Raw genomic sequence first — 27,848 nt, 5'->3', positions numbered from 1 at the left:
TGGCAGATACGATTACAGTTCCGTATTAAAATCTTGAATAACCTGAATATTTTTTTTCATATGCCAAGCTTTTGAACAAAAGAAGTAAGATTTGTGTTTTGGGTGCAGTCATTTTAATTTCAATGTCGAGGGAATTATTCTCTGCTTTTATCAGTACAGACTCCATTCGATTTTGGCAACATTCGATTTCAGTAACAAATATATATTTGTGTTTTCAAAGTCTACTCACAAGTGAGACGTAGATCAAAAATCAAAACAACGACAGTTTAAAAAAAAAACGTGAATCTCAAAACTAGCGTGAGTTTTTTTTTTAAACGCATGGTTTTGAAAATTTGCAAAAAAAAAACGCTACACGTAAAAAGCCGCTCTATATAGCATTACAACAAGTGAAGAAATGTAAATACAAAAATCATTCGATTCTGACAACATAATCGTATCGAACACGTTACCAATTTGTGGGCTTCGTGGCCGTGCGGTTAGCTGCGTCAATCGTCTAAGCGTATTTGCGTGCCGTGGAGTGTGGGTTCGGTTCCCGCCCTAAGTAATAAGGAGAAAACTTTTTGTTGAGCGAAAAATTCTCCACTGGTTCTCTGGGTGTTGTGTTCGTTGTCTAGAGCTAGGTGTTGAAGACTTCTGTTTGAAGACGATGATCTAGTCTTTCCTTTTAAAACCAGATAAGGTTCTATTCACTGTTTTTTTTATTTAAAAACATAATCTGCTGGTTTTCTCTCATCTATAAGATACATGTAAATATAACCATGAAAACAATTTATATGTCAACTGGCACATTCAAATTTATCCCACAAGTCGCATAACGTGCACTTAGGATGCAATATGAGGAATTTATTAAATGAAATATCGTTATAATATTGATTTCGTACTTACTTCTGTGTGAATCAATCGCAGAAGAATTTCCTTCGAAAAGAATATAGGGTAAAAAAATATCCGTTTACCAATGCTCTTCCGATCCCGGCGAACACACTCCCCAAGAACGGGAGGAACAAGTTTTGTCCCCTTTGCGGTGCGGTTTCTGGCCACCCCAAACCGTCTACGCATACCCGTGTCCGTGGTTTGGCCTCAGTCGGGAAGCGCTCGCCGTATATAAAAGCGACCTGTCGGGATGAATAAGAATTAGTCTTACTTTGTCCGTTACCATCGTCGTCTTAGTCGTCCATCGCCGCGAAAAATAAAAGTGCGTATCGCTTTGAGTGCCAATTGATTGGGTTCCTGCTGGTTGTAGAGCCCGCTTTGTTGAACACATCAATTGAATTAGCGGTTGGCAGCGAGGAAGCCGAAAGGAAATGCCCAACGTCTGGATTACTCACATTGGATTACAGTGAAATAAAAATATGTTAGTATCGTCGACACGCTTAGGAGCTCGAGAAGTGCTTGACCTAATAGAAGGTGGTGCTGCCTTATAATAGGTGGATATTCGTGGCCATGCATGCATTCGATTGTAATGCGCGCCTTTAACGACGATTTGTGTATGCTTTCGGAATATTGGATGCAGTTTCTGGTGCTTATTGGAAGATCCAAACTGATACATGTGTGATAATTATTATTCAGGAAACATAATTATTTAAATTGTTCGTGTTTGTAATTAAAATTAATGGTGCGGGCAAAAGAAACTGGTCCCTTCATAGTACTCAGTGCATGGGAGCGAAAATCATTGTCGATCGTGTACATCAATGTTACCAGCAAACGATCACGAGTGTTGCGTGAAAGATGCAGTGTGAAGATTAGTCACTGTTGTGCACTTGAAATGTGAGGTATTGAGGAAGTGTACGCTGTCGAACACAACATCATGTTCGCATCTCTATCTAAAACATGCACTTCAATCAATCAGCATCAGGTTTAACAATGCCTCATCTGACGATACGCAAAAAGTTCAAAAATTTTAATATTCCTCGCGATTGGGGCGCATTCGAAGAAAGTGTGTCAGATAGTATATGCCGCAGATTGTTGTGTGTATAGTGTTTGCAGGATGGTTTCGGTTTGCTCGGGGAATATCTGAATTTCAACAAATCAGACAACGCAGAATTTGTACCGTTATTAGCCGTTGGTGACATAGTTTGAGATGTTTTTTTTTTCATTGTATTGCCATTTAACTGAAACAACATCCAGGAGAAAGCAGCAGAAGAATTAATCCTTCAAGGCTCAGGAGAATACACGTCCATGAAAATGCCGATTGAGAAAGCAGTTCAGAAGCATTATTATAAATTCAAATCTGCGGTTTTATGGTTTTCTTGAACTCTTGGGAAGACGTGTTTTGCGAATCCACTTTTCTTCCCGGAGTAAATGGCATCGGCGTGCGGTGAGGATTAATGGTTGGGCGATTGGTCGAAGCAAAGAACTGGTTTCAGATTCGCAAAACGATGTGACAAAGTGTATTGATATTAGGAAGAAGTAATTTAACTGATGCGGGGAATGGCAGTGATTAATTTGTTTGTTCGGAATAAATATAATTGATATTTAAGAGATGTGTGACTTTCAAAGGTATGGGGTTAACGAAATTTAACAAAGAAAATTCAGTGATGTGAGATTATCCTCAAAATGGAATAAATGCGACAATCAAAATAGTGAATGTTCATATTTTTTAAACACTCTGTCGTTTTGGAATTGCATCCTCCACTGGTACATTTCCGCCATGCAGCTTGGTGTTCATAAAGCACTTCCAAAATTATTGACTGTTATTGGTTTCAAAGTCGTGTTACTATTTTTTGCATTTGTATAATGATGATATTTTATTGCCAGGAAAGTTGAGGAAAGTTCTTAGACTGTACCGGTCTTAAATACAATGTTGTAATACATTAAAATCCTTTTTCGAAGAGTCATGAGAAAATGGCTTCCCATATTAATACGCACCTCCTTAGCCGTGCGGTAAGATGCGCAGCTACACAGCAAGACCATGCTGAAGGTGGCTGGGTTCGATTCCCGGTACCGGTCTAGGCAATTTTCGCATTGGAAATTGTCTCGACTTCCCTAGGCATATGAGTATCAACGTGGTAGCCTCATGATATACGAATGCAGAAATGGTAACTTGGCTTAGAAACCTCGCAGTCAATAACTGTGGAAGTGCTTAATGAAGCTGCGAGGCAGCAATGTCTCAGTGGGGGATGTAATGCCAATGAAGAAGAAGAAGATTATTATGCACCACAACAAATGGGCAAGTTAGTGGGTTATATATCTACATTCGTCTTCGTTGGCATTACATCCCCCACTGGGACATTGCCGCCTCTCTGCTTAGTGTTCGTTCAGCAATTCCAATATTGTTACCGCGAGGTTTCTAAGCCAAGTTACCATTTTTGCATTCGTATATCATGAGCCTAGCACGATGATACTTTTATGCCCAGGGAAGTCGAAACAATTTCCAATCCGGGAATCGAACCCAGCCACCCTCAGCATGGTTTTGCTTTGTAGCCGCGTATCTTACCGCACGGCTAAGGAGGGCCCCTATATATCTACATACATATAACAAATAGATTATATTTGTTGAATTGTTGGGATTCCCCCACGAAGAAAACCTGAGTTCCCTTTGCAGCAGTTCCAGTCAGGTTACTAACCAACTTGATTTGAACCCCTACATATTTTGGACCCTCCTTGCGACATATTCTTGATTTCTGAGCTGAAATGAGTGCAAATTTACTCACTGACTCACTAGTCTCCTCTGTCCTCTGTCTCTGAATGAAATTTTAATGAAATCATTTTGCTCAATAAGGCAGGCATTACAATGCGTTACGTTTCAAAGCATATATCGCTAAAAAATCACAGAATATAGGTACAATGAGTTTGTGTCGAAATTGTAAATTTAAAACACAGAAGTCTTCTCATCGAAGCATGCCAATGGAAAGATAAGACTTTGCTCCGGCTCACGGCATACAAAAAACAAGGCAGGCTAATCACGCATGTAAATATTCAGTTTGAATGTAAACATGTGACGTCCCAAGTAACATTTCAAACTTTATTACACTCTATTAGCAGTTTTGGAGAGCAAATTTTCAAGAGTAGCAATAAAACTAAGAACGATATGACAACCTCTTGATGACCGCTAACAGTGTAACTTATGACCAAGTGGCCCACTCTTAAGAGCATCTTCAAAGCAAGTTCCAGGCTGATGATAAAACTCACATAAAACTGCTGTCAAAAAAGCGAGCTTTCCCTTTCCGGACCCAGATTTGTTATTGTTTTGGTGAAAAAAGGGAATCAAAAGAACGGATAAAACAACAAATGGAATGGACACGAATGTAAAATGCAAAATAATAGGAAAATTGGATGCCCCAGAATTCGTTCGCATGTACCAATTTTTGTGCGCGTTCGAATTTCTGGTGAAATCAGGTAAGAAAAATGGTTTAATAGAACGCGCCGCCTAAAGATGCTTTAATTACGGCAATCAAATTGGGAAGGAAATTAAACAGTAATGTTTTTTTTCCCAAGTTAGATCTCATTTCACATAATAAACATTTGGTGATCCAATATACAATTCACAATTCACAAACATTGTGAAATTCAGTGGTATTTACGTCTGAAAGCAGATTTAGTTAAAAGTTTTCAACAGATTATTTTATATTACCGCCATGGCTGCTTTTGCACAACGGGTTGTTTTCATATGATTTAACGGCCAAAATTATGTAACGATGTACTATAAACTTCCGTAGTATCGCGATGATATTAGATTGTATGTATGTATCTTCAATCTAACCCCCACTGTCCGGCAGTGGTATTATGGAAGAAAGCTGTCTTTAATAAAGTCAGCTTTAGCCCGGGAGTTAGAAGGTGCTAGCTCTACTGCAGCTCCAGTGACCCATTTCAGACTGCCTGGTAACTCACGTCCAGTCCGAGGTCACTTTCACTAGCAATAAGCCCCGCCTGTTTATGCTACCATTATCAATTGGATAATGGATCCATAAACAAACTTCCGGATTTTTTTAATCCAGCGCGCATTTAATTTTGGAATCATATAAAAACATATTGAAACAATCTCACCAAATTGATCCAATCACTTCCACGAACAATTTACTTCACTCTTTCAAAGCTATACGGAGTAATTCGATAAATAATGGATAAATAACCATCTATCTTTGGTATTATCACACAGCCACACATATTTCACCAAAAACATCCCCGTATACACAAACGACTTCGCGCACTCCATTAAGAAATACACTTTATTAAAAGTAAATTCCAGACTTCAAAATCACTTTTCGAGTACATGCAAAATATAAACATCCGTCGAATCTGTTTCTTGTGCGAACGAACAAAAACGTGACAGCAAATTCAAAACCAACCATCCGCGTGCATGGCTTGCTGCGATCTAATATCGCGATGATATTAGATTAATCTGAAATTGATCCGAGCAATTAGGGCTGCATAATGTTGATGTTTTTTTTAATTATATATGTATAAGTACAATCTAATGATATCAAGCAATCCATGTACAATTATATATGTACATGGATTGCTTGATATCATTAGATTTCTATTTTCTTAATAGCGAGGGGATAATCCTCAGTTTCTGGGTATAATGTCAGTAGTAATTCAAAATCTGCAGAAAATAGAATGAGCGGTATAACGATATTAAGATTTGAAACTCAATTATAAAAATGTTATAAAAGTAATCTGCAACGGCCTGCCGAGAAAAGTCACGTTTCAGATTCACATTCAAAATGAATTCCCCCGAACAAGTTGAATCTGTGCTGGTTGACTTCTATATCAGTTAAATAATGAAGCATCTTATATGTAAAATTTCACCATTTTTCACCAACCACACCACACATAGATGCTTGATAAAAATATTGTTTATATTACTTACTTCCTAATGCTCATTGGATTATTAGCTTTAGCATTAAGCAATTCGCACAAATTCGTGGGTGGTACAAGCCTAGACAGGTGCTTGAGTACTGTATTGTATTGTCATGTTAGTTTTGATAAATAATATTTGACCTGGAATTAAACTTTACAAATTTATCACCCATATTCTTGTTTACGTACGAACGTTTTTTCGAAAATCAAATGGAGAAACGGTTCGAACGAATCGCATTTGTTCGAAAGTATCGAATAAGGGTATATATCTAAGAACACATTAAAGACATTCCTCACGGAATCCAAAATTAAATGCACTTGCGTTTTCAAGGGCACCCCACTCAACACAGACGCAGCGCACAACTGTCATTGTTATTATTTCACGCATGCTGCGACGCAGAAAAGCCGAAATAAAAAGATGACAGTTGTGCGTTGCTTACGTGTTGAGTGAGGTGCCCGTGAAAACGCAAGAAGATTTAAATTTAAATTCCATGAGGATTGTCCTTAAAAAAATCTTTCATCATCTTTGGTTTCATTTTATTTGCTAAACATTCAGTGGAATAACTGGATGAAACAAATGTTTTTAGCCATCTGATATGTCATAGTTCATGGATTCCACTATAAACATAATATTCTTGGACAATGCCATTATAAGTCTGTTGAAAACTATGATGTTTTATTATAGTTATTTATAAGACAAAGTTATGACCAAAAGATATAGCTTTATAATTGTTTTTAAAGTTGGTTTTATCAGACGCCCCAAGATAATGATAAGGTCTCTTATAAGCCTATAAAGCAATTGACGTTTGTGGATTTATTAGACTATTTATTACGGTTTTGAAGATAGCAATAAGTGCATCATTAAAGTTTATCTTGCGGAATTGAACAAAACTCTGATAAACCCGTTATAAAACTTAAATAAACCTATGAAGTCTTGAAATTGTTACTTGGGCTATCTTCGCACAAGCTGAACCGAGACGATGCTCTACGGTATCGGCATGCTTACTTTTGTACTCCAACATGTGGCGATAAAATATGCGTCACTCTTGAAGCGTCATTTTTCTTACGAGCCTACCTTGTTGTCTGTATACCGTGATGACTCCGGCTAAATTTTACTTACTTACTTATGGGTCCTGTTCACCCCCGGTGGTGCAAAGAGTCGACTTGAAAGATCTCCACCCTGAACGTTACCCGGCTATCGCTTTAACCTGTTGCCAGGTTAGATTTCGGTCGACTTCTTTTATTTCTTTATTGAGGCTTCGCCGCAATGAGCCTCTGGGTCTGCCTCTGCTGCGATGTCCCGCTGGGTTCCAGTCTAATGCTTGTTTACAGATTTCGATTCTGCCCTGCGTAAGGTGTGGCCGACCCAGCTCCACTTTCGAACCCGAATTTCTGTTGCTATCGACCTCTGGTGACAACAACGATGGAGCTCGTTTGAGATTCAGTTGTGAGGTCACCAGGCCCAAATTATATACCGCAGGCATCTGTTGATCAACACCTGCAGCCGTTGAGTGTTCACTGATACACACCATATTTCGCTAGCGTACAACAGCACAGATTTCACGTTAGAGTTTTAAATTCGTATTTTGGAGCGTTCACTTATCTGCCTGTTTTTCCAGATATTTCTTAAACTCGCAAAGGCAGCCTTTGCTTTCTTGATCCGTGCGCCTATGTCGATCTTGGTACCGCCGTCTGACGCCATTTGGCTACAAAGATATTGGAAGCTTTCAACATTCTCCACTGGTTGCCCGGCTACTGTGAAACTGGAAGGAGTCACCGTGTTTACATTCAACGATTTGGTTTTGTTGACGTTGATGACTAAACCTGCCGAAGAGGAGCGCTCGGCAAGGTCGTTGAGCTTACTCTGCATATCAGAGCGCCGTTGCGCGAGGAGTGCAACATCCGGCTAAATTGGTCAGCGTTAATTGAAAATTCGACTTTGAATAGACTAAATTGGGGTGTCGTAAATGTGTACATTCGGGGATCCAAAATATGTTGGACTGACCAAAACGATTAATATTTTAATTTCAGGAAGTTGAAATTTTCAGTGATTTATCAACACCTGATACCTGTTTCGAGTTTCTATTTCATTTACAAGACTTTCATCTAAGAAATGGCGTAACTTCTGCTAGTATCAAACGTGTCATTTGATAGATATGAACAAATATTGATATGCACTTCCTCTAGGGGTCGAAACCTGGACATTACTTTATGCTAGCCAGCAGCTGCACTCCTCTTGATTTAAACCGAGTATATACAATCCACCTGATGGATCCACCATGCCCGTTGCGTCCCACACCTTCTTACCTGTCGGTTCGCTCTAAAAAACACTTTTCACCGGTCAGACATTCTCGATACGAGCCCAGCCTACCGAAGTCTGCAATATTCCTCGAAGTGAACGCTGTTTGTGCATTATAACTATGTGGTTATGAAGGTGATGAAGGTAATGAATAGATGTGTGTACTTTGTATTCGCATCATTTCTACAATATCAGGCGTACTGTAAACATTTCGTCCGTGGTAGAGCGTTCGCCCATAAATCCTGTCTGGTGCTGCCCCAATTGGCGCTAGTCGATGTCATAAACTTGGGAGAGCCGATTCGTCAATAGGCGATAGATAAAGTCAACTATTGTTGTGTTAAAATATTCGCCCAATGTTAAGCCATGACGGTTGACTTGTTGTAGCATTGAGCGCAGGCATACTGCAACGAGGTAGTGGTAGGATTCTATATTCGCACCGCGTTTGGTGGGTTCTTTCGTGATGTCGGAGAAGAATTCACCATCAATCAGAACGTGGTCGATTTGGTTTTCGTTTCTTGGTTAGTTAATTTACAAGTGACTTTCTGAATATTCTTTCGGGCAAATAAAGTGCTGCGGAGTACCATCCCGTCGGAGGCTGGAAAGTGTATGGATTGTTGGTCGTTGGCATTCGATATGCTTACTATATCATCAATTATGATTTTAATGTCCCGCAGTTGGCATCCATCGTATGTCTGCTGCAGCTGTGCATAGAACGGTTCTTTCTCGTCGTAGAATCGCCCTTCGTGTGGTCAGTGCACGTTGATGATGATGTAGCTGAAGAAAAGATCTTTGATCCTCAGCTTGCACATCCTTACTCCAATCGGCAGTGAACCAATCACGCGTTGGCGTACCTTGCCCAGCACTATTAATCCGGTTCCACTCGGCTTAAAGAAAAGATCATCATTAGCACTCGTTTCGCCCATGCACTAGCACGTTTTTCTCCAACCTTGGTAACGTGCATCAAAATGCGCACGAGGATTGCAAGCACGGTGACCTGGTTTCACTCGACATCACCAAAGCCATCAGTAGGACCTGGACCTGGGCTCCACTGATCCTCCGTAAGCTTCAGGAATGGGGCATTACTGGTCACATGATGGCCTTCATCAAAAAACATCTTATTGGACGGACCTAGGTGCTGATTAGTGGCATCGCATCCGACGAATTCGCTGAAGAAACTGAAGTACCCCAAGGATCGGTTCTGGTAGTGGCTCTCTTCCTCATTATCATGAACGGAGTTTTCGACGTTTGTCTGCGCCGACGATATTCCACTTGTCGTCGTCGGCAGAACACCTGGACGAACCAGGATAAAAACACTGGATGTGGTAAGTGTCACCCATCGGTGGGCTTCCATTGCTAGGCTTCACAACAAACGCCGGTAAATGTATCTGGGACGGGTCTGTAGTATCGGGGCCATAAATAAAATTCGACCCTGATACCATCCCCGACCGGATAATCGTTCGGATCCCTGGAGTCGACGTCGACCGAAAGCTCACTTTCATGCCGCATGACCGTTCAATCAAAGTTGATTGCCTATATTCCGGGATTAAGCCACCCGACTAGGACATTACTAAAGGGTCGTGGGTTCGAGTCCAATCGAAGGGAAAGTGGTTACCTCTAATACATTTTTCAAATCAATATCTTCCACATAATGTATCACCCCTGTTTTATCGAGAACTAAAGTATAGTTTTGTTCTAGCGTATTTTTTAGTATAGATCCTCTAAACGAATGACCTTTATGATGTGAGTTATTTTTTGGATTGACAACCTCATTTATTCTGCAGGGCGGTTTGTATGTTTTGACCTTCCTAAAGACTTTTTTTATTGGCCACGCAAAATTTAAACAACTTTTCAAAACAATGACCAAATGCTTTCGTTTTTTTTTACAGCACAAAGCCATAAATATGCTTAATGATCTGTTGATGAAAATGTCAGAATTCCATCAAAGTTTTAGGATATTTGGATGTGGAGTTATTGCTGCAATATGGGGACACTTTATCCACCATTATTCACCCATACAAAATTCTGGCGAAAAAAAAAATATAAATCTGTTCTCAGGCTTCGAATTTTTTGTAGATTTGACAGATTTAATGAAGGGTTGGCAGAAAAAAAAATATTTAAAAGAAAGGAGATCAAGTCCCCTCAAATTTTAAAATTGCATGTGCTGTCGAATTCAATAACAAAAATCGTTCATCTATACGCACAGCAATTGAAAAATTCCGCGTATTTTATAAAATATTTAAAAAATCTGAGGGCACCTTTCTAATTTTTTTAAAGCAAGTTGTTGGAGGAGAGGAATCAATTTCCCTCGAATATTTTAAAAGTCGACTCCAAAAAATCGATTGTGTATCAATAACAACAATAATTTAAGGATTGTCATACATCAGTAAAGTTAAATACTGTATTTCTTAGAGAGTCTGTGTGGAAATCAGGTATGTTTATTTATTTTTAGTTTTTGTGATACATCGGAAATCAGAAAAGGGGATCAAGTCTCCTCAGTCTCCCCTACATATTCACATATGAGCTTTCAGTAGATTAGACAGTTCGATAGTTAAATATGTGTTCGCGAGAGAATTGGCTCCAAATACATTTTGCTCCAAATAACTATTAATCTGTCAAAACCCAAATGTGTCGGCTTCGGTATGAAATTTTGATTACAATGGAAAAATAAACATCGAACTGTCAAATTTTAACTCAAAGTTAAACGAATCGGTGGAATGGTTCACAGCCTAAAACTTGAACGAATCTGTGGAATGGTTCATACCCTAAGAAATAAAGAAAAGATCGAAAAAGCTGTTCAGACCTCATCGTGCTCTCGTGCTGTGCTTCACAGGTGCAAACCCACTGATTCCGTTACGATCTTTGCAAGGATATCCGTGCCTTCGTTTCACGTTGGACCCGTTTGCGGAAGTAAAATTCCGACAAGCGGTGGTAATCCTGCAGGGATACCGTTCTGGGGAAGGGGGAGTCGCTGAATTCTCCACTTCCTTCTAAGAAACAAGGTTTCGAGACCGTCCTGCCAAAGCGCGGGAAAAATAGTAGGAAGCTGGAAACTTCAGATATTCCTTCTAACTCTAACATTCAAGATAATTCTTCTCCTATCGAACTGAACAATCAGTTCGATTTGATTCATGACGAAAGTGAGCAAATCGAATCTACCTCTAGCCCAGGTGATTCGATCCTGCTCCTACCTCTCAACGGGTAACGAGCAGTTCGTCAAATTCTAATTTTTCAAACACGCAAGCATCGCAGCAGGCAGGCAACATTTCACTTTTCGGATGAAGTGAGATCTATTACTAGAAAATTTAAAAATATGAAAGCACCGGGTGATGATGGTATTTTCTACATACTTATCAAAAAACTTCCTGAGAGCTCTTTATCCTTTTTGGTTAATTTATTTAACAAATGTTTTCAATTGGCATATTTCCCAGATAAAAGGAAAAACGCTGAAGTTGTTTGAAAAGATTATTTTAAATAGAATGATGGTTCATATTAATGGCAATTCTATTTTTGCTGATGAGCAATTGGGTTTCGCCATGGACATTCAACCACCCATCAGTTATTAAGAGTTACGAATATAATTCAGCTCAATAAATCTAAAGGATATTCGACTGAAGTTGCGCTTCTTTATATAGAGAAAGCATTTGACAGTGTTTGGCATGAAGGTTTGATTGTAAAATTGATGAATTTTAATTTTCATCTGTACATTATTAAACTGATCCAAAATTATTTATCAGATCGCTCTAGAGCTAGATTATAATATCCAGATCATACAAGGTTCTCCCACAACTTCGGTGGAGGTCCTTTTTTTTAATTATGTGAGCAAACAGTGTGGAACAGTTCATATGTTGCTGTTCCAAATATGACCTCCCCAGGGAGCTTTTTGGAATTCCGATCAGGTCCGTTTACAGATTTCGATTAAAACCTTTTCTCGAGAAATTTAGGTGCCTTCCGTTTTTAGGAAAATCGACTTTCACGGGTGTATGTAGTTTTTACCTCGGGTTGTCCTCTGGCTAGCTGTTTCACGTTTGAAGCTAGGAAAAGCTCCACTCAAATGGCTTAGGTAATGATCGTTTTCTCAACTAGGCAAACATCACTTCTAGACCAACATTTGAAAAGAGCGTAACAGCCAAAATTAATTCTTTTTAATTTTGTCTACATATAAAGCTATATATGTGGACAAAGTTTCAGAAGGAATAAATTTTGGCTGTTACGCCCTTTTCAAGTGTTGGTCTAGACTTGTCATAAGACGACTTAGCACTATCACGTAAAATTGTGCCATTTAATCATAAGGACCATTCATCATTGGTTATATACTAATGACTCATTAAGTTTGGTTCAAAACTTTCGGTGAAGGGTGTTTAAATGAAGTTAGTAACTAAAACTTCATAATCTATTCCAAATCTCCAGCATGTTCGAAATTAATTCCATAAAACCCAATAACCCACTAACGGTATGCAGGCAACCGACCACAGATCAAGAATAAAAAATACTCAATCAAGTCCACACAGCCAACAGCGCTACTGGCTGGAGGTGTGTCCGTCTGGTTTCATTCTTTCCTACGATTATGACATAGCGGTACCGGTTGTGAATCTTGAACTTGAGAGGTTTAGCGTATATAACTTTTTTATCTGTTTCCCCTCGTGCTTCTATACACAGCTGTTCGCTGATCATGAATGAAGCGCACACTTGTTTCGTCTCTCATGATGGCAAATAAAATTTGTTTTAGGATCGTGCTCTCTGCTCAACGGCGAGCATGTGCTCTAAACTTCAGTGCGTTCGTGTCGAAGGTTGAATGGAGTGAGATGAGATTGACCAAGATCAAGAGTCGATTAGTCTGGCAGAGCGCAGAGCCCACTCGAAGCATATTCAGCTTTTATTTTTAACGACTGTATAATCATTTCAACACAAAGTTCTGTAGACACTCTGGAGTAATTGAAATGCATGTAGTATTACCTTTTTATTTCAGTTTCAATGATCAACGGACAGAATGACTAAACGAAGGTTTTTTAGTCTGGTAGGTTCTTTTGTTATATGTTCTATTTAACAACCGCACTCACGTACAATCAATCGATCCTTTTGAAGCCACTTGTTGTCCTTGCTGTCTGCTACGCTGCGTTGAGCTGCGGTGCCTATAGGAATGTTCAGCCGGAAGCAAGCGCCTTTCTTCGCGATAGCGTTGAAGCAGTTCCTCCACGAGTTTACGAGAAAACCGCAGCTTATACGGCTGAAGATGTCTTCGGCACAAAATCCCTCCCTCTACGAAACGCTGTTGAAAGTGCGCCAGTCAATTTGTGAGTCATTAGGATATCCCATTGTATTTGCAGTTTAATAAATAACTCATTGTTTTAGGGTCGATGAACATCTACCTCTGCGAGATGCGGTAGAGTTTCGCATTATAGACATGGATAACGCAATTGAGGATGTGGTTAGTGAGGTTAAATCAGTCATCACATCTGAACAGCAACGTGTAGAATCGGCGGAAACCTTCGACTACCGGGCGCCTGACAGTCCCATTTTCCAGAATAAATATGCTGCTTATTCCTTCCCAATGCATTATGACACGAAAAACCCTCAACCATTCAGATTTGGTTCGCCCTATCAACAGCTTGTGGATGTCAACACATTAAAACAACTTCCAACGATTGAATACAATCAATACAATCATCCCGAAAAGTTACAAGTCGAAAACTTGAAGCAAGGAAAATCCGATTATAAAGTTATTTGTCACATTACTAACTGGGCTTTCTATCGGAAAGATGACGCACAGTTCGTTCCGGAGCAAATCGATAGTAAACTGTGTACACACATAATCTATTCGTTTGCCACGCTGGACCCCATGAGCCTGATGATGAAAGAGTTTGACTCGTGGGCTGACAAAGAAAACAGTAAGCTTTTATGCATGTTTCAATATTGCAATTATCTAAAATATCAATCTAACTTTCAGACCTTTATGGTAGAACTATTAAATCCAGTGGTTCCGTTCCGGTATTACTTGGGATCGGTGGATGGACCGATTCGGTAGGTGACAAATACTCCTCAATGGTTGGTTCGCGCACAAATCGTCAAAAGTTCATAATTAGTGCCATAGCCTTTCTAAAGGCACATGGATTTTCTGGTCTACATTTTGACTGGAATTATCCAGTTTGCTGGCAAAGTGATTGTTCGAAAGGACCTTCTAGTGATAGGCCGAATCTGACCAACCTAATGAAAGAAATGCAACGGGAATTTTCCAAGGAAAATCTTCTGATAACTATGAGTATTTCAGGGTACAAGGAAGTGATTACGGAAGCCTATGAAATAGCCCAACTGTCCAATATAGTTGATTTTATGACCGTCATGACCTACGATTATCACGGGTCATGGGAATCCCAAACAGATCACGTGAGTCCCTTGTACGGTAGAGCTGGTGACAAATACCCACAGTATAACGTGGACTACACTATGCAACTGCTATCGAAGATGGGAGCTGTAAAGGAAAAACTCATAATGGGAGTTCCGATGTATGGACAAACATTCATGTTAACTCGTTCCAGAGATAAAAATGAGCTTCCTGGTATTGGCACACAAGCATCTGGTCCAGGGAATGCTGGTGAAGATACTAGGCAGCCAGGCATGTTAGCCTATTACGAAATTTGTTACCGAGTTCGTAAGCAAAGGTGGGCGGTTGGACGCGATTCTTCAATGTCTGGACCATATGCTACATGGAAGGATCAATGGGTGGGCTATGATGATCCTGTGTCTGCCACGGCTAAGGCAAAATATGTAATCAAGTCCGGTTATGGCGGAATTGCTGCATGGACAATCGATTTGGATGACTTCCAGAACAAATGTTGCGAAGAACGATATCCTGTACTAAGTGCCATCAATCGGGCTCTCGGTAGATTAAGAACACCTCAACCAACAGTTGTTGACTGTACTCGTCCAGTGCAGCCAGTTACACCATCTCCTGCAGAAATGACCATAACTGTAGATACTGGCGGTGGTGGAATAGGTACAACATCTGCTACTACATGGCCTTCGTGGACAGAAGCTACAACCACAAGGCCAACAACTACAACAACAACGCGTAGAACTACTACATCAACGACCACAACAACTACCGAGGCCCCCACTACAACGACCAGAAGAACCACCCGCAGCACAACAACCACGAGAAGACCTACCACCACTTCGACGACCACCACGACGTACGTACCACCGACAACAACCGTAGGAACAACTATACCCGTTCCAGGACTTGTTCAACCCGAACTAACAGAGGGAGAACCATGCGAACCAAATCAATACAAAGCCCACCCTTACAGTTGCAATTCATACTATCGTTGCGTGTACGGAGAGTTCAAACAGCAGTATTGCGCCGGTGGTCTTCATTGGAATGAGGCAGCGAACTTGTGCGATTGGCCTGCTTCTGCCAAATGTACAAAGGATACAGCAGCACTACCTCCGGCTGCTGACATACCCACTACTACCCCAACTACCACTACTACCACCACAAGAGCCCCGACCACTACTACCACCACAAGAGCTCCGACCACTACGACACGGAGAAGAACTACAAGTTCAACTTCCTCAACTCAGCCTGCCTGGTGGTGGACAACGACCCAAAAACCTGAACCCACTCCGCCAAAGGCAACTCGACCATCTAAGAAACCTGTCACTACAACCAAGAAACCTCCACAGAGACCAGTCGACAAGTGTGTCAATGGAGAGTACTATCCGCACAAGAGCTGTGACAGTTTCTATATATGCGTCAACGAAAAGAAGATCGCTCAACAGTGTGGCCCAGGACTTTTCTGGAACACAGATGAAAAGAGTTGCGATTGGGAGGATAACGTGAACTGTGTTAGCCGTGCGCAGTATTACAAATTGTTGAACAAATATTCCAAATCAGCTGCATTGAAGGTCTTGTCGGAAGATGATCCATGTGATGGCCACACTCATGTTCCATACCCCGGTGATTGTGCCCAATATCTGGTTTGCAATTGGGGACGCCTTGAAGCGGCCAGCTGTGCCGATGGACTTCACTGGAATGCGGAGCGTATGATCTGCGATTGGCCCGCAAACGCCAAATGCACTCAGCTGGAGAGTACTGAGAATAGTTCTGAAGAAGGTGGTGAGTCGGTTGTAGATCAAGGCCTGGACATTGATGGTCCCCATCATAAACCAACTACAACAACTACAACGACTACGACTACTACCACTACTACAACCACTCCGGTACCCATTCTAGAGCCATTATCCGGGTATTACAAAATGGTTTGTTATTTCACAAACTGGGCCTGGTATCGAAAAGGCTACGGTAAATATACTCCGGATCACATCAGAACGGATTTATGTACGCACATTGTTTATGGGTTCGCTGTGTTGGACTATTCATCACTTACGATCAAAACACACGATTCGTGGGCTGATATTGACAACAAATTCTACACACGTGTTGTGGAAGCCAAAAATAAGGGTGTCAAGGTGACTCTAGCAATTGGTGGATGGAACGATTCGGCTGGTGATAAGTACAGTCGATTGGTTCGCAGCGCTTCGGCTAGAGCCAAGTTTATTGAACATGTAATTGGTTTTCTGGAGAAATATGGCTTCGAAGGATTGGATCTAGATTGGGAATACCCTGTATGCTGGCAGGTCGACTGTAAAAAGGGTTTTGCGGATGAGAAAGAAGGTTTTGCAAGTTTAGTGCGAGAGCTGTCGCAGGCTTTCAAGCCTAGGGGTTTGCTGCTTTCAGCAGCTGTTTCGCCTAGTAAAACAGTTATTGATGCTGGATATGATGTTCCAACTTTGGCAAAGTACTTCGATTGGATCGCTGTGATGACGTACGATTTCCACGGTCAATGGGATAAGAAAACAGGTCATGTTGCTCCTCTCTACTACCATCCAGAAGATGAGATAGACTTCTTTAATGCGGTATGTATTTTAAACATTTTGTCGATGGCGTCTATCAAATGACTTTCGCTCATTGCAGAACTACTCCATGAACTACTGGATCCAACTGGGAGCACCATCCAGAAAATTGGTTATGGGTATGCCTTTGTATGGTCAAGCATTTACTCTTGCCGATCAAAAGAATAATGGACTGAACGCAAAGGCACCTGGAGCTGGACAAGCTGGAGAATTCACTCGTGCTGCAGGATTTCTTGCTTACTATGAGGTCAGAAAGCCTTGATAGATTGATCTGATTTTTTATCAATATGAAATACTATCATTTTTCATTAGATTTGCGATCGAATTCAGAACAAGGGATGGACAGTAGTTCAGGATGATTTAAAACGAATGGGTCCGTATGCGTACAAGGGTAATCAATGGGTATCATTTGATGACAAGGAGACTCTACTGCGCAAAGTACAGTTCATCCGAGCAATGAATCTAGGCGGTGGCATGATTTGGGCACTTGATCTGGACGACTTCAAAAACCGTTGCGGTAATGGACATCATCCGCTGTTGACTGCCATTCGCGAAGGACTGCGAGATTCTCCCAATGGGGCGGAAGCCATTCGTAAGTATGAATGATATATATGAAAATATATTTGTGAACTCTAACCTTTACTAAATTTCGCAGCGTCAACGGTTCCAGAACCGTCCAAGGAGGAAGAGAAGCATGAATCGATCGACACCAATAGCGTTGAAACCCACCAAGGAAATTCCGAAGTAGCGATCGATGTTATCGACGAAGAAACCTCCAACCAAGATGAGAATTCAATAGAATCCGATGAGGACTACAAAGTCGTATGCTATTTTACTAACTGGGCGTGGTATCGCCAGGGCAATGGAAAGTACTTACCAGAAGACATAGACGCTGATTTGTGCACCCACATAGTGTATGGATTCGCGGTGTTAGACCGGGAAAGACTGACAATAAAACCACATGATTCTTGGGCCGACATCGATAACCGATTCTATGAGCGAGTTGTCGAATACAAAAAGAAGGGGAAGAAGGTAACGGTTGCCATCGGTGGATGGAATGATTCCGCTGGAGACAAATACAGTAGACTAGTACGAAATGCTGAAGCTCGACAGAAATTTATAGCTGACGTGATTGCCTTCATCGAAAAGTATGGATTCGATGGATTGGACCTGGACTGGGAATATCCCGTGTGCTGGCAGGTTGACTGCAAAAAGGGCTTCGAAGATGAGAAGGAAGGATTTGCCAGCCTTGTTGTAGAACTATCGAAGGCATTCAAACCTAAAGGATTGCTTTTGTCATCCGCGGTTTCACCGAGCAAGAAAGTTATCGATGAAGGATATGATGTTGTGACACTGTCCGATTATATGGATTGGATAGCCGTTATGGCCTACGATTACCATGGTCAGTGGGATAAGAAAACTGGCCACGTTGCTCCGATGTACGAACATCCGGACGATTTTGACAAAACCTTCAATGCGAACTTCACTATCCACTATTGGATAGAACAAGGAGCCAATCCGCGAAAGCTTGTAATGGGAATGCCGATGTATGGCCAATCATTCTCTCTAGCCGATAACAAAGAGCATGGATTGAATGCAAAGACCTATGGTGGCGGCGAAGCAGGAGAATCAACTCGTGCCAGAGGTTTCCTCTCTTATTACGAAGTAAGCTTTATCGCAGATCAACAGACATAAAACTGCCGATTTTCATCTCAATGTGTTTAAAGTTTTATGTCCGTTTTTCTGTGTTTCTATTCTTATTTCTTGAAATTGTATTATAATGAGTTCTGTTTGTTTTAGATTTGTGCTAACATCAGGAATAAAAAATGGACTGTTGTCCGAGACAGGAAAGGCCGTATGGGTCCTTATGCGTATAAGGGAGATCAATGGGTATCTTTCGACGACCAATATATGATTCGGCACAAGAGTGAATACGTAAAAGCAATGGGCCTAGGTGGTGCTATGATTTGGGCTTTGGACCTGGACGATTTCCGTAATTTATGTGACTGTGAAGAATATCCACTATTGAGAACAATTAACAGGGTGTTACGAAACTATCCTGGACGCGGGCCTAGATGTGTTCTGGAGAAAGAACCACAACGCGAAGAGCCGCGGCCAACTCGTCCCCCGCCGAACACTACTCCAGAAACTACAAGACGGCCTTCGACTACCACAACTACCAGGCGTACCACCACTACCACTGCTACAACTTCAAGACGTACTACAACGAGTACAACCACCACTACTAGGCGACCTACAACCACCACGAGAAGAACATCTGCCAGGCCAACATACACTACAACAAGCACTCCTTCATACCAAGAAATCGCTAACGAAGTTGAAGAGCAAAGCTGCATAGATGGAAAACTATTTATTCCACATCCTTCTGATTGTAGCAAATACTACATCTGCCAATACGGAAAACTGTACGAGCAAAAGTAAGTCCAAGCTTTTTTATTTATGAAGTTATTTAAAAAAATTCAATACAAGTACTAGGTTTTACCCGGCGCGCTTTGCTACGCCAAGATATTAAATTAATAATCGTACCATTTGTATTTCATGTACTTCAATGTACCAAAGAGGATCAATTTCAGCGGTTCTTATCCTCCTACCCGAAAACCTCTAACTCTACATCCCGTGGACCCGGCCGTGGTAGCAAACAACCTTTAGGAAGATCGGGTAACCATTAAGAACCAATGGTTATATGCTGACAAGAAAAGGTGGTTCGTTTATGCAATCTTTAGAGCAATGCTGCAGCTGCCTTGTCATGTGTCGAAAAATGTCTACATGAACCTTCGCTGTGGCGTCGGGAGCATTTGACATCTAGATTGACAGTCGATGGCTGTAGGACCCGACCTGAACTGTGCCAACTGTAGTGTCAACGACGAAAGCTGTAGCCAAATAGAGTGGATTTTATTGAAATCCGCGAAAAAGTGTTAAGCATGGACCATCCGGGACTACGAGCTAACGAGACGCACCTTAACTTATTAGAAAGTTAATGTCTTTATCCTCGATTCGCAACTTCTGTGGCTCTATCGGTCCTGCTCCGGAGAAGGAGCGTGATCATCGCTCTACATTGCGGCATCCACTATCAGCTGCAGCCGTGTTTCAAACTATGTAGATATTTATAGTGTAGTAGATATAATCGTTGGCTAAACAAATTTGGCAATGCATCATCATTGGTTGACTGTCATCAAACGATACGGTAGAAAATGATTATTGAAAGGTTCATCCCATTTTGAAAAAAAGATCGGCAAATCGGCCGACCGGTGCTGCATGCGAACTACACGACAGACTGACCTACCAATATGAAAGATCGTGCGCTTGAGAAAAACAAATTGATGAAGAAGTTCAGTTCGGAAGAAGGTTCAGCTATGTGTAACTTGGTCTAGTTCTGGTAAAGACAATCTGTTGGTAATTGTTGTTGGGATAGCACGCGTTCCAAATTATTGTCAGTTGGTAATTTTGATTACCAGCCGAATGGCGGATAAGCATCACGACAATTGGCGCAGGAGCTCCCGGGTGTCCAGTTCGTTGATCATTAAAAACTGCGAATTTGAATGTATGTATATGTGAAAATTGGCATTGATAGAGAAATACGCCACTTGGAAAAAGTGAGGAGTATGAGGACTCGGAAATAAAACGTTATGATTTTCAATGGACTAGGAACATGTGGATTTGACGAATGGAAAAAAAAATGGAAATAGGATCAATTGGATTCCTATTCAATGTTTTGAAGATTGAAGAGGAGCATGAGGACTTCTGGAAATAATTGGAAATAAGAACATGTGGATTCCTATTCGATGTTTTGAAGATTGAAGAGTAGCATGAGGACTTCTGGAAAGAAATTGAAATAGGAACACGTGGTAGGAATCCACATGTTTTGAAGATTAGAGAGGAGCATGAGGACTTCCGAGAAATAAATGGAAATAGGAGCGTTTGGATTCCTATTCGATGAATTGAAGTTTGAAGAGGAGCATGAGGACTCCTGGAAAGAATTGGAAATAGGAACATGTGGATTCAATGTTTTGAAGATTGAAGAGGAGCATGAGGTTTGGTTCAGCCGAGGGTTCAGTGATGTGTAACTTGGTCTAGCTCTAATACAGACAGTCTGTCTGTTGGTAATTGTTCTTGCGATAGCACGCATTCCAAATTGTTGTCAGATTGTAATTTTTAATAGCCAGCCAAATAGCGGATAAGCGTCACGACAGTAGGGTAAAACGTCCTATCGTTGAGGTACACACTCAGTTTTTTTTCTGCAGCTCGGCAAAAATCCGCACAGCCGTGCGCCAGCAAAATAAATAACTGATATTCCGGCAAAAATAGCGTTTGTTAGCTGATTTTCGGCAAATTAATTGCTGATTATCAGCAATTTTGACAGAAATCTCGGCAAAAAACATGTTTGCTGGGGCACGGCTGTGCGATTCTCGGTAAAAGTTCAACATTTTGCTGAGATCCCGGTAAAAAAAATTAAGTGTGTATGTCCTAATGTTGCGGTAGTGTTAAAATAGTCCATTCTGGATATAACAGCAACAAAAATAATTGTAGATCCGCTAAAACTTTTTGAATCAGCCACTAGAACATTTTGTTTTTTACAAAATTCCGTTCGAAATGATGAAAAAACAACTTTTTTTTATTAAGAATATCGCAACGATAAGCAACTGCGTCTTATTATTGCGGTAGGGAAAGTGCACCGGTTTTAGCCAACTTAGTGCCTAATTTGGCTAACCCTGAAAAATACATATTTTTCCAAAATAATCGATCAGTTGAAAGCAGCGTTGAAGCGTGAGGGATATGTCTCTTGTTGGAACTATTAAAACCCTTGCGAATTGCTTTATTTTTAGAGTTATTAGCAAAATTGGCCAAATTAGGAACATGGCCAAAACCGCACAATTGACGTAATGTTTACGAAACTAGAGTTAACTGCAATGTGAAAAAAGATAAACAGTTCAATTTTGTGCTTTTCTTGGAGCGGTGACCGCAGGAATGACTGTAAAAAATCCGCAAGAATGCCGCCTTGAATTTACAAAAGAGTTTCAAGAAGGTTATCATCCGGTTATAAGTAAGATATTTTAGTTACTAGATAAAGATTGTCGCTGTCGTCGCTGTCCGGAACATCTTTTGCTGGCGAGGATAGGGGAGCTAAATGTCAAAGAAGGAAAATCCATACGATTTGACAGCTTGGTACCCAACATGTACCGGACAGCAAAACAAAGGGAACCGAAGCGACAATTTTTATCTAGTAACTAAAATATCTTTTGGTTATAATGATGATCACAGGAATTTCTGTAAAAAGTCCTCAAAAATTGCACAAGGAGTTTTTCCGCAGGAAGTCACCAATCAATTTCTGCAAGAATTTCTAAACCGATTTCCGCAGGAATTCATGAAGGGATTTCCGCAAGTAGGCTCTGAAGATTTTTTGCAGGTTGCTTTTGAAGAATTTACTTGAACTTACGACAAAAATCCCAAATGAATTTCCGTATAAGTTTTTGGATTTTTTTTGTAAGAATATTCGGAGGAATTGCCACAGATATTCTCGGAAGAACTTCTGCTGACAGTAAAATCGAAGCTAACTGCCTACACAGATAGAAAAATCCACTGAATTTTACGCTAAAAATCATGCACATAAATGGAACATCATTACGTAATTCCACACGGGATATAGCCTAAATGTATACAATATTTAACGTGAATCGTCTATATTGCATGCAAGTTGTAAGCAATCTTGTTAAGAAGATGACCATTTCAGCGAAGAATAGCGTAAATTTCCGCATGGCTGTTTACTTTTCATATTTTTTCTGTGTATATTCCGGGTATTAGCCACCCGGAGTGGAAATTAATTACATAATTACTAAGTATGAAGCTCGTTTTGTGCAATTGCACAACATGTGAAAGATTTTGTTCGAAAAATGTATTGGAGGGTAACCACTTTCTTCGGTGGGGTTTGCTCCCACGAAACCAGTACACTAGACAGGGTTTTTCCCTACTAAGCTACGAAGGACCTCCGTCGTCCTACGCAGCTCAGAAGGCTACTGATGAAATCAAATTTCCAACACCAGGCACATAGCCGAGCACTCGCAATCTATTTTTAAAACCAACTCTCTCACACACATTGTTTTTGTGCAATGCCAAGTATTTAGTTATGTCTGGCATCCACACACAGCTTCATCAGCAATTGCGCTCAATGAAGTAGGATTGTGTGATCGTACCAGGTTGGTCGTCAGATTCCATCCCGACCATATACGCGAGGAAAGATCGCTTGATGTACAGAAAACTTTCGAAAATGTTTTGCAAACAATATTTCCAGCTGGTACAAAGCATTCACAACTCTCTGTCGGTTTTGACATTCCGGATCGCATTCAGCGAAGCGACTTCCGATGCGCACGACATCATTGCAGGCAGGGCAGTATTCTTGAAACCCTGTTGTCTAATCTGTTTACTTTCAACATGCCAATGCTCCAAAGGAGGCGGCACTTTGTCCCTGTTTGCAGACGACAGTGATCAGATCTCTTCAACGAGACCTGGATGTTTTGATCGATTACCTCGCCAGCAATAAGATCTGCTTTTAGATCGTAAATACTCAAGTCATTTTATCGTCACTCCACGGTACGGTCTTGGCGAGTTGCGCTGAAACATACCATCTAAAAGTTCAGAACAAATGCTTCCACACGATCATCGACAGTCCGCGGAAGTACTGGTGATGATAAGGACGCATATTACGCGTAACTCTAATGCGAGTAAGACAGCTGCCCAAACCAGGACTCAGAATCATGAAAAGAGATTGTAACAGTGTAAAACTCATGTTGATCAGGAGCGGCCTCTAGACCGAATATTGGAAAGTTCATCGCCCTCTGGATAATTGCGACTATTTGATTTCGCCTTCTCCAAAAATATGGTCATTTGCTGCACCTATGTTCAACACAGCCTTCCATTTCGGTTCACTAGGAGAACACCACTGCAGACAAAACCACAAATCGAGCAGCTAAAAGCAATATCGGATATGTAGAACGAAGTAGACCGAAAGATCGGTTCGACGAGGACTGTAGACAAACGACGCAGCGCGGGCTTTTGCAATGCCGCAAAGGGACACAGCACTACATGGAACGCTATATATACGAAAACACAGACTAGAGACCAGCCTCTTTTGGAAGAAAAACCACCACTTGGACGGCGCGGAGTGCGAGAGGAGGAGGAGCTGTGCCGTTCTCAAGTTCTAGCGAAGTCAAACCATCCGGCCTTATTTTGAGGGACATTGAGGATGTCATTCAACAGCTCAAGAATAATAAAGCAGCAGATGAGGGTGGTGCAAAAAACTGTTTTTTCAACTTAGTTTTAGTCCATTTCAGACACTTAATGTTTGTTGATGTTGTTTGTGATCAATAGGTGCATATTTCTGTACCAATAGCGCTTGGAAGACATCTGCACGTGGTGCGTTATTTGGTCACATCGTCAACTACAAGCCAATCTTAACCCAATGAATATCTTCCCCAATAATAACTTCGTGGTACTTATGAGGGTGTCGCTGAGTCAAAGCCCCGTCGATAAACAGGTACCTTTATTTCCTTCCCTAGTTACGGTAAAGATGGACGTAGCCAGGAGTAGTAATGCTCGAGCTTTTTTTTGGCTTAGGGCCAGGGAATCAATATTCGAGCAACGCCTAACAATATACCCTTTGTCGTCAACAGAGTTTGTTACTGACAAACGCACCTAGCGACAAACCTTTATCACAACCCGAACACAATATGACAAGAATCATTTGCCTTGCATGCTCTGATATTTCCGAGAATACGATGCTAATTTTGTAATCATTGTCAGATTCTCGAATATTTCCATAAAAGCAGAAACTATGATAGCATAAAACCGAAATTTACTCTAGAAATAGTGCAAAATAACGATATGAAAAGTTAGCAACAAGATTGTCTTCTTTTTTGTTGCTGACAAAAAATTTCGGATCTTTGTCATTATTATCTCCGACAAAAACAAAGCTTTGTCGTTGGTTCTCTTTTGACGCTTGTTTCGCAAGCACATTTCACAAAAATTGATTCCCTGCTTAGGGCCATTTGGACCAATGTCGTTTGGCCAAATAGTTAAAATACCTTCTCACTTTAAGTGTGTGAAGTGAGGAGTGAGATGTACGAAGTGAGTAGTGATGAGAAATAATTAATGTTAAGTTATTGGTAAAAAGTGAGGTGTGATGGATGAGAAGTGATAAATGAGATAACGAGTAGCAAGCAATACGGAGCAAGAGATGAGAATGAAGAATAAATCAAAGAAAATAGAAGGAGGAAGAAGACAAAAGAAAGAAGGACAAAGAAAGAAGGAAAAAGAGAGAAGGAAGAAAAGATAAAGAAAAGGAAGAAAGGAAAAGAAGATAGAAAGAGGAAGGAAGAAAAAAAAGGAGAAGGAAGAAGGGCTAAGGAAGAGGGAAAAAGAAAGAAGTAGAAAGGAAGAAGAAAGAAGGAAGATGGAAGATGAAAGAAGGAAGAAGAATTTCACTGTTCTTAGGTCGCAGTTCTCAAGACACTTTTTTTTACTTTTCACTTCTCACTTCTCATCTCTCAATTCTCACTTCCTACTTCTCATTACTCACTTCTTATTTTCCACTCTTCACAACTCGTAATCTGAGGTCCATTTTTTTTAACTATTCGGGCAAACGGCAAACACCGTTGATTTCTAATTAATCTGAATAAACATTTCAAAGGAAACATAACTATCATGTCCATTTGTAATAATGCTATGCTATGTTACATATTTTTGGCAAAAAATACTACATCCATGTGAAAGTTTAAAGTCAACAATATTTATTTGAGGTTATATTTAGAAGAACATTTTTTCTAGAAATTTTATCGAGCACACCATTAATTAAACAATTGATCCTATCTTATGTTGACAAGAAAGCAATATTGCATATTTCTTGTTAAACATAACATGTCGATCAAAATCTATGCAGTCTTGAAATACAAATATTTCAATGTGTTAGATATCTGTTCTCGGCAAAGTTTCAGATGATAGTTATGATTCCAGTACATAAAAACATGTTAGCTGGTCCTGCTATTTTAATTTGAGACCGCTATTGATTCCGTGATAATTCAATAAATCAGTCGTACACCCTAACTTTCTACAATAGCTCGATTATAACACAAACCTTTTTTTTCTCCTACAGATGTCCCGCTGGACTGTACTGGAGCGAGGACCACTGTGATTGGCCTCAAACCACCAGCTGTCGTAACAAGCAAACGGACACTGCAGTAACTACCAAAAAGCCTTCATACCAGACAACTCAACGCACGACCACTACACGGCCACCAAAGCGCACCAAAACAACCGCCCGAACCACTACGGCAGGCTGGAAGCCTGAGTCAACCACAACGGCTTGGTGGTCACCTGAATCATCTAGTATGGTTTGGTGGTCTCCGGATACCACCAGCAAGCGACCAACTCGACCACCGGTCGTGCATACAGACGTCCAGACAACCGGGAACGATGATTTCAAAGTGGTTTGCTATTTCACTAACTGGGCGTGGTATCGGCAAGGGGATGGAAAGTATACGCCGGATGACGTGGATCCGAATCTCTGTACGCACATAGTTTACGGGTTCGCTGTGCTGGATCGTGAATCACTAACTATCAAGACACATGACTCATGGGCCGATATTGACAATGGGTTCTACGAACGAGTGGTAGAGCACAAACGACGAGGTACTAAGGTTACTTTAGCCCTTGGTGGGTGGAATGATTCTCTGGGTGATAAGTACAGCAAACTTGTGCGCAGTGCATCAGCTAGGCGCAAATTTGTAAAGCATGCCGTCGAGTTTATTGAGAAATACAACTTTGATGGTTTAGATCTGGATTGGGAATATCCTGTTTGCTGGCAGGTGGATTGCAAAAAGGGTTTCCCTGATGAAAAAGAAGGATTTGCAGAGCTCGTTAAAGATTTAGCAGTGGAGTTCCGTCCGAGGAAATGGTTGTTGTCGGCAGCTGTTTCCCCTAGTAAGATGGTAATCGACGCTGGATATGACGTACCTGTATTGTCAGAATACTTTGACTGGATCGCGGTGATGGCCTATGATTTCCATGGGCATTGGGATAAACAAACTGGACACGTGGCTCCCCTTTACTATTATCCTGGAGATACATACGATTATTTCAACGCAAACTTCTCGATAAACTATTGGATCGAAAAAGGTGCTCCTTCAAGAAAGTTGGTCATGGGTATGCCTTTGTATGGGCAATCTTTCTCGCTAGCGGATGCTGGAAAAACTGGATTGAATGAAAGGTCGTATGGACCAGGTGAAGCTGGCCAATTCACCCGCGCTGGAGGATTCTTGGCGTTTTATGAAATTTGTGAGAAAGTCAACCAAAATGGATGGAGCGTTCATCGAGATCCGGAGGGGCGTATCGGACCGTATGCACTGCATGGAAACCAGTGGGTTTCATATGATGATGTAGACGAGATCCGCAGGAAATCGCAGTACGTGAAAAAAATGAACCTTGGTGGAGGCATGATTTGGGCATTGGATTTGGATGACTTCAGGGGACGTTGTGGTTGTGGCAGACATCCATTGCTGAAAACGTTGAACCAAGAATTGGGCAGGATTACCACTAAGCGACCAGATAATTGTACCTAATAAAGTGTTATTACGATATGGATAGTTTCCTAATACTATGTTCAGACTATACTACAAAGTTAATGATATGTTATTCAACTCGATTCAAATATTAATAGAGAAATGCCACCAAGAAAATCGAATAACAGATTACAAGTCATGGTCTGATCAGAGTATAAGTGTAGCCGAGTGTATGGAATATGAACGAATGAAATAAAATCAACAAATATAAA

At 40.9% G+C, this 27,848-nt stretch overlaps 1 protein-coding gene across 1 annotated transcript; it reads left to right on the top strand.

Annotated features, from left to right (window-relative positions):
- The first annotated feature begins 1,148 nt into the window (after window positions 1-1,148).
- Window positions 1,149-27,848, top strand: LOC134213143 (probable chitinase 10). The gene is made up of 10 exons (XM_062691785.1): window positions 1,149-1,351; window positions 13,065-13,112; window positions 13,181-13,389; window positions 13,448-13,983; window positions 14,043-17,011; window positions 17,070-17,255; window positions 17,321-17,600; window positions 17,664-18,673; window positions 18,809-19,446; window positions 26,172-27,848. The coding sequence occupies exons 2-10, from the start codon at window positions 13,086-13,088 to the stop codon at window positions 27,634-27,636; spliced, it is 7,320 nt and encodes a 2,439-aa protein (XP_062547769.1). The 5' UTR covers window positions 1,149-1,351; window positions 13,065-13,085; the 3' UTR covers window positions 27,637-27,848.

This window comes from Armigeres subalbatus, chromosome 2 (assembly GCF_024139115.2).
Source record: "Armigeres subalbatus isolate Guangzhou_Male chromosome 2, GZ_Asu_2, whole genome shotgun sequence".
NCBI lineage: Eukaryota > Metazoa > Arthropoda > Insecta > Diptera > Culicidae > Armigeres > Armigeres subalbatus.
Note: the sequence above shows the minus strand (reverse complement) of the source record. Positions and strands in the feature narration are given on the sequence as shown.